Source organism: Xenopus tropicalis, chromosome 6 (assembly GCF_000004195.4).
Source record: "Xenopus tropicalis strain Nigerian chromosome 6, UCB_Xtro_10.0, whole genome shotgun sequence".
Taxonomy (NCBI): Eukaryota; Metazoa; Chordata; class Amphibia; order Anura; family Pipidae; genus Xenopus; species Xenopus tropicalis.
Genome location: NC_030682.2, coordinates 120,763,382 through 120,781,895, shown reverse-complemented (window position 1 = coordinate 120,781,895; position 18,514 = coordinate 120,763,382). Strand labels below are relative to the sequence as shown.

Genomic DNA, 18,514 nt, shown 5'->3' with positions numbered 1-18,514 from the left:
TTGGTGAGTAACGTCTTGTTCAGGAGCCACTGGTTGGGGATCAGCTTGAATTTACCCAACATGCAGCTTGCACTAAATAAATGTAAACTGTATATTGAGAAACGTTTACATGGGAGTACAGTAACTACACACCAATTGCCCTAGTTGTACAGAAAAAGCCACACAAAGTTAGAGAATGTTGTGTAGAGGCCTCCAGAAATTAAATTAACAATCATAAAAGTAAAAATCTACTTTATTAGGACATAGCAAATACCCTTAGGCTTTAATTCTTATTTTTACTTTTTGGAGGACTCCACACAACCATCTCTAACTTAGTAACTTGCCTCCTGCACTCCCAGCGCACCTTTATAGAACATACTTTTCCTGAAATATTTCCCTATTTTATCACAATCAGTATTATTTGTAAAACCTATTACAAACGTCTTAGATATAAATTCAGTGCACTTATTTGAAGGCGTTCCCTGTCACAGAACTCCCAACTATGAGTTCCCGTACCTGTAACTTATGGATTGTAGGAAACATTTTTCCCGCCCTGTTTCAGCTCTACGGCTGCTTCCAGTGTTTGTAAAAGGAGTTTACTTTTCTTTAAGGGTTAACAGTTCCTTGGCGCTACAATGTGAGTCAGCCAGATTCAGATACAATACTGTGTATTTACAGCCAAGTAATGTTCAGCCTGTTCATACTGGCCGGTCAGCATGACGGTGCTTTCCTCCATTACTTCTTGCCATCTAGGCGGGAACATTAAGAGAAGTGTTTGTGAAAATGCTTCTCCACCCCCAGATATCAAGAAGGAGAGTAACTAACAGCAAGAAGAGTAAAAAGCGCAAAAGAAGCAAGTTAAAGCGCGGCGACACAACAACTCCGCCTAGAACAGCGCCAACTTGTGTCCAATCCACGTAGAACAGGCGTCTAGTTTATCCCTGTACCTTATCGCTCTGTAATATCTCACCCCTGTACCTTATCGCTCTATAGAAGCTGCTGCCCCAGCGACTGCAGCCGAGAGGCGACATGAGGAGGTCGATCAGAAGAATACTGAGCTCCACAGCCAAGAAGGACAATGTATACGAGGGCGTCTTTCTGCAAACTGGCAGCGTTTGCTCCCTAGATGACAATCCATTACTGATATTTAAGGTAGGTGGCAGTGAAGGCCAGTGGTTACCAATTGCCCACCCTAACATGCCAACTATTGGCTTAAGTTTATTCAAGAGGTTGACGTTTTACTGGTGCTGTGATTATACCCCTTGGCACTTCAGCAACACTGTGTAACTTTTGCAGAAAGCAAAGGGGGGGGGGGGGGGGGGGGGAGTACATGCATACTCCTTATACTTATTCTGTATATTCTGTACTCAGAGATGTTGTTAGCAGCACTGCTGTAATGTATCTTCATGTATAATAGAGTGCCATATTTTCCCTGTCCTTAAGCCACCCTCTTGGTCTGTTATGGATTTACTATGTGTTCTGCTAGCTGTCTAGATTAGGGATGCCCAGACTTTTTCACCCTGGGATCTACTCTTGCCACCTGGCCTCCATCATGAGATCTACTACAGTTAAAATTGTGCAACGTCTATCATTTGGCGCAATAGGCAAGAAAAAGTATCAATGGTTGTTTAACAAATACACATAGCAATATATAAATGCAGTGCCAAATTCACATTTAATGCCCACATATTCAAGTGCCAACTTCAAGTTTAATGTGAAAGGAATGTAGTAGTTTTTACTTCCCTTCTTCATGGCCCACTTTGTAGTCTACACACAGAAACATATATAAAGTGGGAACGGATATATACAGCAGCCTGGTGGGGACAATTTTCTATACTGGGATGAAAGTACAAAGACGGATGGCTTGAGCAGCCGCACTCAAAAGCTCCAGTATGCTGGGGGGGGAAATTAAGTGGCGGGATGTCTTCCCACTGCATTCCACCTTGAGGTCTACCAGAAACTTTAAAGTGATCTACTGTTAGACCGCACTCTACCTTTTGGGCACCCCTGGTCTATATGTTGCATTGACTTACATAACTAATGCTATTGAAACAATATAAGCTGCTTCTGTCTGTTCTATAAAAAAATACTGACAATTCTGATTGACGATTCCATTTACTCCATTTACTACAACTATAAATGACTAAGTGTAGTTAGACCTATACACATCTGTACTAAATCAAATTATTATATATATATACTTATTATTTTTTATCCAGCTTATGGCAGAGGGTAATGTTTGCCGTGTCCGGAACTTCGTACTGAAGAATCCTGGAAGTCTGGCGGCTAGGGATGATTCTGAGGCTACCCCGCTTCACCATGCCGCTAAACTGGGAAACATAGATTTAATGCTGATGATTGTTAATGAATCTGCAGAAGAAGGTATCAGATAGTTGATATTTACTTACAATGAGCTTTTCTCAATATATGCATAAATAAAGTGGATAGTTGTTGCAAAATCAATTCTGGCCAAGAGAAAGAATTCCCTCCTACAATGTTGTAAGTCGGACATGTTCATGTGAAGAAATGGTGTGCACAAACCATAGCCATTCATTTTGCTTCAGAGGTTTGTCAAGTAAATTTCATTGTCTGTACAATGTTTCTACAATTCAGCTTATACCCTTTCATTAAATATGTAAGCTGTAAGAATGCAGCCCTTAGTATTATCAAACATTTATTATCATATACAAATGTACATTCTAAAGTGATATACAAATATACTAAGTCTGATGCAGTGCAACACACATAGACATTTCTCCTTGTGTAAAATATTCACTTGAAGCTTGAAATGCACAGCTATCTGTGAAACTGATTTGGTCCTGTGTCATTATTGGGACACAGGTTTTAAACACCAAACTGCACACACTTTAGTGGTTATCCCTATGCTATTTCTGGTGGGCCAAAGATCACATACAAACTCAAATGGAGTTAATGAGATAGCCATGTTTTCTGCCATGGTTGAACAATCATGGTGCTATTAGAGGACCAATGGTTTGTTTGTCCAACTTAGGTCCCACCCCTCCTCTAGGTCAGGGATCCCCAACCTTATTTACTCATGAGCTAAACTCAGATGTAAAAAGTGTTGGTGAGCCACACAAGCATGAGAAAAGTTATTTGAGAATGCCAAATAAGGACTGTGATGGGCTATGATTTTACTTTGCCAGCACACTTCTTGAAACATGTTCTTAATGGGGTGATAAAAAGAAGGTCTTAGAATAACAAGAGATCACTTCCCCTATTAATTGTACAATTCAATAATTAAAAAAATCTTTTATTTTATGAACAAAGCATACATCATCTTATTGACATCTATGAAGTAGAACACATTATCAGCTTAAACTTTATTATTATACGTCCCTTATATTTGGAATCACTATACCAAATAGTTATCTCTTCTTTCTGCTGTTACATATATGTTACTAAACAGCATCTTTTTAACTATACTTAAATGCCAACTGATTTTCAGGAAGTCAGAAGTATTGGTTTTTGTGTGGCAACCATTACAAAAGTTTAACCCAAAACCAAGAAGATTTTAAAATCACTTCAAAATGAAGCAGAAGCAGTGGCTAGCAAAGGACTGCCATTGGAATTCTGTTGGGTGCCTTAAGCAGTAACACAAAGGGGATTCATAAACGCCACTACTTATAGTGGTTTTCTACCTGCGGCAATTTGCTACCCAGATAAATGCTTGTTTAGTTACTTTAGACCTGTATTTATCCCTAGAAAACAGGCAGTATAAATTTTTTGGTAATAATAGTTAATACAGGGTGACTTGTTTTTCAGGATTGTCAGGCTAAGAGAACCAGGATTATCTTAAAAGTAATCACGCTGCACCCATCTGCCCTCCACTCACTGACTGAGGAGATTACAGTACATGGCTTTCCTATTCTCTAAATTAAGAGGGGTAGCTGCTTGAGGCAGTCACAAAGTAAAGCTCAGAGTCTTATGTGTCTGGGGGGAAAATACTTTAAGTATCATAGACTACAGAAACCAGCTTTCATGTTAAGTGTTATTACTGCTTAGCATCAGCTCTCTTGTGAGCTTCATATCGAGGCATTAATGATTTTTTTGTTTGCCTTAATGAGTTATAAAAGACAAAAGCCCAGAATTAAACTGTACTTGGTGCTAGAAACCTTGCCAAGGATCTGCTGTACATGCATGGAGTTACAACAGCTTTACACACAAGAGTATACACACACTATTGTCCTGCGTTGTTTTCTGTAAAAAGACTCAGTAGAAACATGGTGGTCACGACATGCAAATACCCTTTATTGTATTCTTTTTTTTTTTAGGGATAAATGCATTGGATTCCAGAGGAAATACACCTCTTCACTGGGCTGTGCAGAAAAATAAATTAGACTGTCTTAAAGTTCTGTTGTGTAGAGGAGCTGACCCGAACATACAAAACTGCTACAGGCTGTCACCTCTTCATCTGGCGATTCAGCTCTTTCATAATTCCATTGCTGAGGTAAGATTTTTTCAGGGTATTTGGCCGAAGTAGAAGAATTTACTTATACGGGTATGGGACCCATTACCCAGAATGCTTGGGACCTGGGGTTTTCCGGATAAGGGGTCTTTCTGTAATTTAGTTCTCCTTTAAATGTATTTGTGAGGAATGGATCGGTAGAGAAATGTTGAGGCAGAATAAACTGGAAACATTGGGTATTTAGTGCTCTAAAATGGACATGATGGAGGGTGCTTATTGATGCAATTCATAAACATACTTACACCTTTATGATGAATGAATGGCTGTGCAGTCGTGCCTGTAGACCCTGGGGAACCCTGAAGCTACTGCAACCCTTGATATGACAGAAGCTACAGGGTTCCCACAGCTGGTTAAGTCAAGTCAGAAGCAATTAGAAGTAATGCAACTCTCGCTGTGAAAATGCCAGATGCAAATTGAACTTGATGCATCAAAGCGCAAGCACATTTGCATCCATTGTGATTCATTTGGTGCGATTTTTATTGACCTTAATTAATCTGTAATTTTTTTGCCACAACAGACAAGCTGTATTTCTCTTCTGTTTTTCTGACTGTTTGGTTGAATAATCAGGGATCAGGATGGATAATGATTTCCTGTAGAAGAGGATAAGTTAATGCCACACAAAGCATTTTTCATCTTGCCGAAAATATAAGCTATACGCATCATATGGCATTAGCCTAACCAGAGGATGTTGTACCAATTATTTCATGTGCACCTGTAGGGAAGACAGCTCTCATACTAAAACTTGAAAATAAAACCAATTAAGTATTTGGTTCTGATAGCTTCCATATTTACAGCTTAAAAACAAAGACATTGCTATTAATATGTTTAGCATGCTAAAGCCAATGAGCAAAACACAGGGGTTGAACTTGATAGGCTATTGTCATTTCCAATCCAGCATAAGTAAATATATGTAAGCAGACAGATTTGCATAATAGTGCAAGATATTTATAATAGTAAAATATATATATATATATATATATATATATATATTTTGTGTGTAGCTTCTGTGGTGTATGACAGGCTGTATAAACTAATCAATCATCTATTCTTGTTAAGGCATTGATCCTCCATAGTACAACAGACATTAATCTTGAAGGAGACCTTGGTAATACTCCAGTAATGCAAGCATGTTGCAAGGATAATCATGAGGCACTGAATCTGCTGGCAAGTACTTAAAATCTATACATGTCATTTTTTCCCATGCTCATACATGTGTCCTGCCATGAAGGGTAATTTTGTCTGTGCAGGGATAATACATTTCCTAAGAAGACATGGGATCTTCATTGATATTGGTGTTTTTTTTTATAATATATCAACACTATATAAGAAATAATAATAATGCTAATAATAATAAGGCACTGAACTGGACACAAACATTGTAATCAAATTTACTAAAAGGTATAGGTTCCCCAATTAGAGGACTTCTTTTATATCTCTTTAGTGGCAGAACTGAGTATAAAATAGCATCCTTTAAATAGCTACTGCTTCTTAAACTTACATAGTACCTAATGGCAACTGGCCTAGCCTTGTTCCAAGGAAATGCCAACATTCTATATGGATTTAGTATGCTAATATTGCACTGTACTCATCCCTCATTGCAAAATTACCTGCTATTAGTCATGAAAAGGCTATGCAATTCTTTACCATTTGGGTATAAGCCACTGAGTATGAAATGTATCCATACATTTTTCATTGTTTGGGGGTCAAGTTTTTCTTTAAGAACTGTGACTAACAACTGTAAATAGTGCTTAAATTCTTTTATATGTGATACGTAGCTTGGTCGAGGAGCAAAGCTGTGTAAGCAAAACAAGCTGGGATGTTATCCAATACACATGACTGCCTTTATGGGATCGTTGAAGTGCATGGACATTATTTTAAAGAAAGGTAGGAAACTGCAAATACCTTTTGCAATTCCTTGCTGATTTGAGCTTGTTGGACTTTGTAGTAGAAACATCCTTATTTCTTTGTAGGGGAAGAGATGGGGTACACTATTGATCATCACATTAATTTCACAAACAATGAAAAATCAAGCCCTCTCCATTTAGCAGTTCAAAATGGAAACATTGATGTAGTGAAAGCCTGCATTTCATATGGAGCAAAAATCGATCTGAGACAGGTAGTTGCTATGTTTACCAAATGTTTCTTTTACATTTACTAGATGTTTTTGTTTTTGCATTAAATACAAGATTTGTAGAAAAAAAAAATCAGCATATTTAAGGTGCAAAATATGACTTAATGCTATGACACACAAGGAAGATATCTGTTGTGTTACATGTAGACAAAATAACAATAACTTATGGTTAAGGTGAGAGAGGAGAGAACTCTTCTTAACCAAAAGGAAAAGGGGGATATTTACTACATTTATGAAAGGGTGCAACCTGCACAAAATTGCCACAATTTCCCATGTTTTTTGCAGTTTGTGCCCTTACCTGCACAAAAGTCTCTGTGTTCTTTTGATGAATACAGTTCTGCCAGAATTAGTTACTTTATTCATATGTCTTTACAAAAGCTGGCCTTACACGCAACAATATAATCATACAATATAGTTTCATACAATTTTCAGACCATGTGTGGGCCTGAATTATTGTCCTGATAATTTTCGGACCATGGGAACTGGTCATTTAGAAAACTGCCATAGAATCTGCCATAGGGCAGACTGTAAGTCACATCCTTACAGTCTGTCCTATGGCAAATTCTTATCCAGCTTGGGGTGCAGAGTTCAACCATACCACAGATGAAAGTGCTCTTTCAATGAGCTCTAGAGGGCTCCCTTTTGCTTGAAAAGGCAAGTTACCCCTTAAATTTATTTAGATATTCATAAGAAAGTGGACAAAATGTAACTAGGTTAGGTACCTGAGGAATTATTTGCTACAACACAGTTGTGTCCACCATCATTTCCAAATTTGTGCCCATACTTGTGTGCCATACTCTGCCTCCCCTATGCTGCCTGTGTTTGTCATACCCTGCCTGCCCTATGGGTGCCATACTTGGCCTGTGTGTTCCATATTCTGCCTACCCTATGCTGCCTGTGTGTGCCATACTCTGCCTGCCCTATGCTGCCTGTGTGTGCCATACTCTGCCTGCCCTATGCTGCCTGTGTGTGCTATACTCTGCCTGCCCTATGCTGCCTGTGTGGGCCATACTATTCCTGTCCTATGCTGCCTGTGTGTTCCATACTCTGCCTGCCCTATGCTGCCTGTGTGTGCCATACTCTGCCTGCCCTACCCTGCCTGTGTGTGCCATACTCTGCCTGCCCTATGCTGCCTGTGTGTGCCATACTCTGCCTGCCCTATGGTGCCTGTGTGTGCCATACTCTGCCTGCCCTACCCTGCCTGTGTGTGCCATACTCTGCCTGCCCTATGCTGCCTGTGTGTGCCATACTCTGCCTGCCCTATGGTGCCTGTGTGTGCCATACTCTGCCTGCCCTATGCTGCCTGTGTATGCCATACTCTGCCTGCCCTATGCTGCCTGTGTGTGCCATACTCTGCCTGCCCTATGCTGCCTGTGTGTTCCATACTCTGCCTGCCCTATGCTGCCTGTGTGTGCCATACTCTGCTTGCCCTATGCTGCCTGTGAGAGGCAAATTTGGCAGGGGATTCTTCTGGGAGTTTGTTAGCATTTGGATATAGTCATTATATGGTACTGAAGGTGTGTTATTATGCGCTGGGGGTAGCTATGTGCTATCCACAGGGGAGGCATATGAATTTAAAGGAGAAGGAAAAGCCAAAATGTTAGGCACCCCCAAGTGACTTGAATCGCTTACCTTTTACCCCGGGCTGGTGCCCCTGTACGGAGAGAACAGCACCAGCCCGGGGTACCTGCAGCGCTTCCTCCTTCCTTCTTCGCTGCATGCGCAGTAGAGTGAAAAGCCAAACTTTAACAGAGAAGTTCAACCATACCACAGATGAAAGTGCTCTTTCAATGAGCTCCAGAGGGCTCCCTTTTGCTTGAAAAGGCAAGTTACCCCTTAAATTTATTTAGATATTCATAAGAAAGTGGACAAAATGTAACTAGGTTAGGTACCTGAGGAATTATTTGCTACAACACAGTTGTGTCCACCATCATTTCCTAATTTGTGCCCATACTTGTGTGCCATACTCTGCCTCCCCTATGCTGCCTGTGTGTGCCATACTCTGCCTGCCCTATGCTGCCTGTGTGTGCCATATTCTACTTACCCTATGCTGCCTGTGTGTGCCATACTCTGCCTGCCCTATGCTGCCTGTGTGTGCCATACTCTGCCTGCCCTATGCTGGCTGTGTATGCCATACTCTGACTGCCCTATGCTGCCTGTGTGTGTTATACTCTGCTTGCCCTATGCTGCCTGTGAGAGGTGAATTTGGCAGGGGATTCTTCTGGGAGTTTGTTAGCATTTGGATATAGTCATTATATGGTACTGAAGGTGTGTTATTATGTGCTGGGGGTGACTTGAATCGCTTACCTTTTACCCCGGGCTGGTGCTCCTGTACGGAGAGAACAGCACCTGCCCGGGGTACCTGCAGCGCTTCCTCCTTCCTTCTTCGCTGCACGCGCATGCGCAGTAGAGTGAAAAGCCAAACTTTAACAGAGAAGTCGACTTTTTCACTCTACTGCGCATGCGCCTGACTCACAGTCAAGGCTGAACAAAGGCGGAAGGAGGAAGCGCTCGCTGCAGGTACCCCGGGCTGGTGCAGTTTTCTCCCAACAGGGGCACCAGCCCGGGGTACGAGGTAAGCCATTCAAGTCATTGGGGGTGCTTAACATTTTAGCACCCCCAAGTGACTTAGCCTTTCCTTCCCCTTTAAGGGTATGTCTTAATATGACATAATAAACTTTTTTCACATATGAATGAAGGATTAGACATCCCTGCAGTGAGCACCAACCATTTAAGTTTTTGCTGCGCTACCACAATTAATGTAGGTATGGTCTTAAAGCTCTTGTAATAACATGGGTGTGTTTGAAGTGGGTGCAGTTTAAAAAAGGTGAGTGGTCAAAACTGGCTTCCATTATCGGTCCTCCACCATGTAGGCCAGAAATAAGTTGGACAGCACTGATTTACTGTATTGCAACTCATACAGAAAAATCCAAATATACACTTTCAAATTCAAATATATACTTATACATTAGGGTGCTAGCGTAGGGTGCCAGGCAGTTACAGTGTTTCTTAGGAAGGCTGTGAGCAAACACAGGCGCCACTTGCCGTCTTTTTGAACACATTTACCCATTCAATAAAATCTGTTAGAAATCCTTAATTTTCCCCTATAGTTCCTATAAAAATCTAAAATCCAATTGTTATTCTCTTAATCACTATTTAGTAATAAACCGTTATAGCATTGAGATCTCAACATAATTGATCTTTTAACTATTAATAGGTTTATTCAGGTACCACTATATGGCAAATAAAAAAGAAGAATCCAAATAGATACTTATACCTTAGGGTTCTAGGGTTTCCAGGCAGTTACAGAGTTTCTTACTACAACAAGTTTAATGCACACAAACCATTGTCAGCTGATGACAATAAATTAGTTTATGCAAACATAGAAAAATACTAAACAAGGCTCCATAGGTTAAAACAATTCACAATAACATACGGTGAAAACTGTGAATTTTATGTGTGCCAAAGACTAGGCAACGTGTCGGGTAACCACTCTTATCAAGCCTACTGACTTGTGTAACACACTCGTTATAAATCAGTGTAAGAGGTTGAGGGACAAACATACTCCACCCATTATACACTACATTTCCCATAGTTCTCTGTGAAACAATTATCATATATAGATAGATATCAGCTCCATCCAAGCTATTTAAAAATCATATTTACAAAAATTACCATTGTCACATTGAAAATACCATTGATCTAATAAAATATACATCTTCACAAATGATTAATCCAAATATTGTGTCAGTGTGCACTATTGTGATTACTTACATATATACCATATCTAAAGCCTATTTGTTCTTTTCTTGGGTCTGGATGTCTATAATTGAAATACCAGTCATCCCAAGGTCTGGAGCTTTTTTCTTGAAAGCTCCAGACCTTGGTATGACTTGTGTATTTTTTGTAAATTAGATTAGATTGAATAGTTTGGATAGATTGTTTCACAGTGTTTGAAAAAATGGGTGGTCAGTAGTCTTGATAATGGGGGGTTACCTGGCACGTTGCCTAGTCTTTGGCACAAATAAAATTCACAGTTTTCACCGTATGTTATTGTGAATTGTTTTAACCTATGGAGCCTTGTTTAGTATTTTTCTATGTTTGCATAAACTAAGTTATTGTCATCAGCTGACAATGGTTTGTTTTGGAGTGCTGCACTGTATTTTATTGTGAATTATCAATTGCCCCTGGCAGTGAGGTGGAGCTTGCACCTGACACTACACAATGCGTGATATAGCGAAAAGAAACGTTCTTTGAACTTTGTGAACACAGGTTAAAACAATAATATCTCAAGAAGCAATACAGGCTTTACTAATAAAAGACCATTTTAACCTCCATCTTAGTTGCAGTATGTATAGTGCATAATAATACGTGTAATAAGTGTAACTCTTATCTCTTAAAGAGCAGCAATGTAATGTGGCATTTTATGAAATGTTACTGCTAAGATTGCACTTGCAACTAAATAACTAGACTACTAGTTTAAAAGACCAAAGATATTACATTTTGCGTTTGCAATTAATTAAACTCCATTCCTTGGTTATTTCAGGGGCCCCAACAATCATAACACTTATAATGTAAGTTTTCCAAAGGGTTTTAGTAATGTGTGTTAGGATTTCAGTTTCAGTTAGATAACTGTGTTTTCTAAAGGTTGCAAATAATTAGAAGTTTGTGTGCCTAAGGCTGGGACGTCTAGCAACCAGTGGTGTAAGTAGATATTACCCAAACGTCTGGAGGTTGTTTTACCAATTTGTATTGGAATTGTTTATTAACTAGGGCTTCATGGGGCCTCCTATGCCTCTGGGCCCCCCTGCAGCTGCATGGTCTGTCTCTGTAGTTATGCCCCTGATAGCAACTCCTGGTTTAAAAAGATTTGGGAATCTCCACCAAAAATCTGTTTTTGTATAAAGTTAATGCATTCTAAGCAATTTTAGAATACAAATCAATTAAATATTGGGTCAGCATTGGATGTATTTGGAAATACAGTTGCAACTGCAAGGTGTTATCTATTATGCATTAAGTTTGGATTGTAGTAGGGGGAGGATGGAAATTTGAAGGCATTAGTAAATAGAAGTCCAAGTTCAAATTTGCCATTAAATTAGATTATTTTCACATCCAATGAAAACTGGAGAAATATATGAAGACAAATGTTCTGCATTCAGGCTATAGAAGTAGTAATGAGCAAATGTGTTTTTGGTCCTGTGGTGGACTGTTTGGGCCTATTTTGAATCCCAGTCCGGCGCACAGAAGAATATGATTCCATCTGTATTTAACCCATGTACCAGAATGTGCTTCTATATGCAGTATACAGTTTACTACCAGACTGAAACTCTAGTTAAAACTGGTCATATAATGTGAGCAGAGTTATAAAGGGGGTGACATAATGCTAAATGTTAATGCTTTAATCATTATTATACCTAGAGATAAGCAAAAGTGGTGCTGTAAAGTGCGTGGGTAATTATAAGAAGTGACACTATACTCCTGTGTACACTCTCTAGAAGGCCACGAGTATTACTTTTAGGCACAGCACATGCCGTATAGCAGGGATTGGCAAGTGGTGTCACATTTTTGGTTAACTGCAAATTATATCCCATGGTGGGTCTAACTGGAAGTGCCCATGCATCTGTGCTAATCAGACATTTTCTGCACATTCTGTGTTTTCCTAATATTTAATGGATGTCTCTTGGCTTATTGCACTTTTTTTCTAGAGTGACAATGCAACAGCTCTGCATTTTGCCGCCACACAAGGTGCAACTGAAATAGTGAAATTTATGGTTTCATCGTACAGTGACGATAATAAAATTGTCGATTTGCCTGATGGGAATGATGAAACACCACTTCACAAGTAAGGAGTGAACAGCTCTTCTTATTCAGTTTTAAATAAGCCTATATTCATTGTCAGGCATGCTATGCATTTAAAGGGAGACATTTTGCATGGTCTTGGCATAAAATAAGAGGATCAGAGATGAACCTCCAATTGCAAACAGCCCCCATGCAACTCAGCAGCAGATGCAGTGAAGCTGCAAACACCAAGTACCAAAGGATAAGGAAGAGTGCTCCTCACTCAGTAGGGTTAAAAGTGCACAACGGGTGGAAACTGGAGTTTAGACTGGAAATTATACAGTAGGTGTTAGATAAAAATCTTCCACATATCCTGGAATGGTGGTCATGTCTGCACAAAGGCTCTGGCACCCCCACCTCTTTCTATCCTTTTTGCCTGATACTTGTCGACATAAAAAAAATGCTTTGAACATGAACATCACCTGTGCTATGTATACAAGCTTTTCCCACAGGTTATATATGTAGGTTTATAACAGAGTGATTTTAGTTTATCTGACATTTTCAGTGTAGAGAAAGACTAAGAATAGGCCTTAGATTAGTCACTTGTGAAAAAGAAATTTTTCAGGGCTACCCCAAACCGCTTCTCAGCCAAAAACTCTTTTGTCTTGCACAGATGCTCCTTATTACCCTGCCTACACATCCTTATTAGTGGAGAAAATTAATTACAATGGAGTCCTTAATTCATTCAGGCAGTGGTTAGGGAAGCCATTTAAAATTTGATTTTGCTAAATGATAGGTGAAGGACTCTATTTTTCCTCAAACAAAGCAGAAACTGGAAAAAGCTGAAATATTTGCCTGAGCAAATGAGCAAAATGATACATTGCCACAGCAAAACAATATATCAATTAAATATTCCAGATAAATTAGATCACATAATTAACTTTATGGCTGCAGCCTGTCATTTCCTTTCGCAAATAATATACAGTGCTATTTACTAACTCATGCAGTTAATCATTTATTATCCCCTTCCGTTTTATGATTTGGATTCATTAGCAGCCTTGTATTCTGAGTGACAAAGCAAATTAATCTCCCTCTAATAAAGGGAAAGAGAAGAAAATGGAATCCAAAACTGATTAGGAGATGAGAAGATTAAAAGTACCCAGGGGAGAGTGGGAGGATGGGGAAAAGACTGAGGGAAAAACATATGTATATGTGATGAGTGTCTCTTGGCTTGTTGCTCTATGTGACAGCTCTTAATTTCGCTGAGACACACGGTGCAGCTAAAATAGTGAAATACATGGTTACTTCATAGGTGAAACAGGGCTTTGTAGCACCTTGTATGTCTAAATGATGCACAAGCAAGGGGGTATCCATGTACAGTCCCCTTCCCACCTCTCGTGAATACAGTGATGCTGCATGCAGGCAGCGTTTTATTCATTGAGAGGCTTAGGTCTTTGCTCTTCATTCTTTTCATTGTAGATTCTAATTGCAGGGGTCCACCCAGTGCTATGTCAATAAGTTCTATAACCTCTGTAAAATAACACTTTAAATGAAATATAATAGAATCTAAAATACATATTCAAGGCCTCCCAGTCATAATGTTGGCAACATACATATATATTAATACTAAACTTTATTTATCATAATTTTTCCAACAGATCGGTGTTGTTTGATCATGTCGAACTGGCAGAGTATTTAATATCAGAGGTAAATATCTTAACAGCTTTTTTTTTAATATCATTGAAGCATGTTGTCATTTAGATTATATGTGGCTTGATTGTTTAGTGTCTAAATTGTGTTTGGGTTTATGGCACTTAGAGTCTGACTACTTTTTATTACATGCAGGGAGCGAACATTGACAGTGAGGACAAGGAATCACGTACTCCTCTCCTTTTAGCCACTTCATGCTCTGCTTGGAAATCAGTAAATTTACTTCTTTCTAAAGGTACTGTCTGACAGGCAGGTCTCATGGTTTAAGTAATGTTACAGCTTAGGCAGTGTCACCCAAACGTATATTTATTTGTTTGATTTTCAGTTTCTTGAATATTAACACAGTTTCTGAGAATAACTTTAAATTCACTGATCTTCTTGTAGTTATAATAATCCTCCAAATAAACCACAAAAAATATCCATATCTGTTTGTAGCATGGCTGCAAGAGGGGAAGTATCCTCTACATCCCTGAAACTGAAAAGTTGACAATAGAGAGTTGTTACCTTTCTATGCTTAATCTGTGTTTTCTGATATTGTATATTTATTTATTTAACCTAATAACCACTAGTAACACTGGAATATGAATAGATGAAGGATTAAAAAGATGAGTAATAGAAAGTAAATATTATAGCCTCATAGAACAGTTGTTTTTGTCTGCTGGGCCAGAGACCCCAATCTGAGAACTAGAAACAGGGAGAAAAGGAAAATTAAAAAAATTGAAAAACTCTATAAAAAGAAAATGAATGAAATGACCAATTGCAAAAGGGCATTCTATAAGAAACTTCAAGTTAACTCAAAGGTGAGCAACCCCTTTAATTCTTTTGTTGCTTACTGGTTGCATTGTGCAAGTGACCAGGCAGTAGTATGAATGGAAGATGAGTCATAGAAGACCTGAATTGTAAGATAAATAAAAAAAGAAAGCATCGCAGTTGATCTGTTTTCCAGTTGCCAGGGTCAGCGACCCTGACAAACAGATGAAAATTTCAGTTGCAAGCTGGATTTGGGAGCCTAATCATTTTAACATCATGAAAATAAAAAGTTAAGACCAATTGCAAAGCTGTTTAAAACAGTTCTATCTATAACCTAGTGAAAGTCAATTTATAGCTGAACTTGCTTTTTAAATAAAATATAAAGCCACCCACAAAAATGGACTGGCCTAACCCACCCACTGACCTAACTCCAAACTCAAACCAGGCCAGAATAACCTTGCTGCGGTATTTTATATATCAGCCCTGAAATGCCCATCTCTTGCGTCATCCTGCAAGGGTGCTGGATGCAGTTTTAGAGCTGAGCCAGCGCTAGAAAGGTCCACAAGGATTGAGGCCAACTGGGGTTCTTCTCTGTATTCTAGCTGGCTAGTCTGACCGTGCCCACCAATTTGGATTCACCTAGCTTGCAATTCCAACTGATTGGTCAGCTTGATGATAAAAGAGGAGTAACCGTAAGAGAGCAACAACATTGCAAAAAGAGAGCCTTCCCTTGTATGAACCCCTACAACCTCCTACACTATAGCATAGGTTTGGGAACCCAGTTAGTTGGTAGTTGCTAGTGAGAACTGCTTCTGTTCCACTTTGAAGTAGAAAAGCAGTTTTGTGATGACAGTGTGACAGTGTGATGACAGTGTTAACACATGCATTAGTACCATAAAATATGTATTGTTTGTATGTTGCGTGTCAATTATAGGTGCAGACGTAAAACTAAAAGATCATTATGGAAGGAATTTTTTGCATCTTATGGTACTACAGCCAGGAGGCTTGAAAAACTTAAATAGCGAATTTCTGCAGGTATGTATCCTGATATATGGCCATAACATTAAAAATAATAGAAAACTGTGCATTTTGTAATAGGACACTGCCAGCTCTTGCAAGTTTTAACAGTTCTAAATATAACTGGAGATGTGTTTATTGTCAGATGGAAAATATTAAAAAGCTTGTAAGCGATGAGGACTGTGAAGGCTGCACCCCTCTCCATTATGCATGCAGACATGGGGTTCCGAACTCAGTCAATAACTTGCTTGGTCTGAACATGTCTCTGTATTCCAAAAGTAAGAACAAAAGATCTCCTCTGCACTTTGCTGCATGGTGAGTTTATCTTCCCATAAAGTATTCTGAGATTTAGTCCAGTGTCTCAAAAAGTGTTTTGATGTTTAAATTATTGGGTCGAAAATAATGTATGGCCTATGCTGCTTGCTGATTACTTCAAGTTGGTATCAGGGCCGGATTTCTGAATAGGGCGCCCGAGGCTGGTATGTTGTGTTATATTAAGTTGTTATGTTTCTCAGTAGATGCAAAACTTGCTCTATTGTTTTTTTTGTATCATGAAGCCAGAATGCAATTTTACTCCAGACTGGTATCTGCAAAATTCACACGATTATTATTATTATTTATTTATAAAGCACCAACATATTCCACAGCACTGATTTGGAGCTTGTATTCAGTAGGACAACTTACATGCACATAATTAAAAGGGATCACCAGTCAAATACATGAAAAAGAAAATATAATTCAAAGCCATTTTCCAATAAACATGAATTAAACATGGGCAGTCATTTGTAAAATTATTTGTAAATGTAATTACATTGAAAGCATTGTATAATTATCCCTTTCTGTTATTTGATTCTGTATAAAACAATGTAGTAGTGGGCAGATCCGACCCTAATATAATAAAAGGCACTAAGTTTGCCAAGGTGAAGTAACCCATAGCAGCCAATTAGCAAGTAGCATTTATTGGTCACCTGTTTGAAAGCAAACATCTTATTGCTATGGGCTACTGCTCCTGGGCAAATTTAGTGCATTTTAGTACTCATGGGGTATGTCTGTTAATCAGCTGGCTTCTGTTACATTGTTTCACAATCAGTTTCCTTATTGTAAAGCATATAAACACCCAGATGGGTATGGGATCTATTATCTGGAACTCATTTTCCCCAAAGCTATGAATTATAGCATTTCCATTCCAGTCATATTTCAATATCAAAAAATAGCACCCATTTTTGAGCTTGTTCAATGAGCTTGTCCAGTTAGGCTTATCTGAACTTCCAGAAATAAATATACATACTGTATATATTTTTATTCCTTACAGATTGTAAGGAAAACCATGATACCATTTCCCAATATTCTTTAGGCTCATGTATCTAGTAGAATTAATTCTAAAACAACTGGAGTTTTTCTTGAAAACGTTTTACCACTCATTCAAGTGGCTTCGGATGAGTGGTGAAACGTTTTCAAGAAAAACTCAGAAAAGTCCAGTTGTTTTAGAATTAATTCTACTAGATACTGTATATCATGACCTGGATGAATGAGAATCTTCATAGACATATGGCTCATGGTGTAATTTAACTTCTCCCTTACATTGTTCCATTGCGAAGAGATGGATTCTGAGACTTCTGGGTCCCTCTGCTTTACATAGTGGGTGGGTAATGGGTATTTTCAGTTGTCTGATATATATATATATAATGAAAGATATAAGGCAACAGGCACTCACGTTAAAAAAGATATAGCCTGCCTGGGTGCAGTGTCAGACAAATATACAAATGCAAACATATGAGCCGCACTCACAGGACTTAGTATGCAACAAAAAAAGAAAATTTATTAAAGCATCTAGCTAACGTTTCGGCTGCTTCCACAGCCTTTTTCAAAGTGCAAAACAAGAACACAAACCCCTTGATAAACCCAATGTGGCGCCAAAAACAGACTGATGACGTCACTCCCCGGTAGCCAAAGCCCCACCCCCCTCTGTCTACGGTGACATCAAAGAAAAAGGTGTACAAAACAAATATGAAATTACTCAAACAAACCAAGAAGTCGTGTTAATCAAAGCCAAGAACAATAAGATCAAAGTGTAAATAAGTAAAAGTAAAAGTAGAAGTAATCTTAAAAGACACTCTCTGTAGGTGAACTACAACTCCCTACTACATTCCCGGAGTAACTGTCAATAGGGTCATCATTCAAGTTTCAGCTGGTAGCAGCAAGGATATATCACTAACTGTAGTAAAGATATATAAAGGGTATGTGGCCACTCCATACTGAAGGAAAAAAGACCGCTTCAAAGACAGGCGCTCTGTAAGGCAGATAGTGTGTTAGCCGGCACTGTTGTGCAATGTCCCGGTAGGGTCAGGACGGGGATTAGGTGACACAATGAATATGACACACGTTCGTATGTGGGGTTAATGGCCTCACAGTACGGTCCCGTGTCAACAGTGCCCCGAAAGTGCTAAGGGGAAACTGGTGCATAAAGGAATGGCACACCTACCGTACATGGGGTTTATGGCCTCAAGGTGCGGATCGGTGCCAACCAAGTCCAGTTAGGGACAGGTGAGAATAGGTAAGTGGGGGTATAAGGCATATAAGGTATGACCCCACCAAACGGATCTGTGCCATAATATGAAGTAAAGTGGCGCGGAGAAAATAATCACCGCTGCGGGTGGATCCGT

At 39.1% G+C, this 18,514-nt stretch overlaps 1 protein-coding gene across 1 annotated transcript in view; it reads left to right on the top strand.

Moving 5' to 3' along the window:
* Positions 1–917: 917 nt before the first annotated feature.
* The window catches only part of trpa1 (transient receptor potential cation channel, subfamily A, member 1), a gene marked incomplete at its 5' end in the record, with an annotated part of 34,604 nt that continues 17,007 nt past the window's right edge, over positions 918–18,514 (top strand). The window contains 11 exon segments of the mRNA NM_001127962.1: positions 918–1,131; positions 2,199–2,361; positions 4,272–4,447; positions 5,522–5,629; positions 6,241–6,349; positions 6,436–6,581; positions 12,302–12,438; positions 14,033–14,081; positions 14,220–14,319; positions 15,769–15,869; positions 15,997–16,166. Of these exon segments, the coding sequence (NP_001121434.1) occupies positions 1,009–1,131; positions 2,199–2,361; positions 4,272–4,447; positions 5,522–5,629; positions 6,241–6,349; positions 6,436–6,581; positions 12,302–12,438; positions 14,033–14,081; positions 14,220–14,319; positions 15,769–15,869; positions 15,997–16,166 (1,382 nt within the window).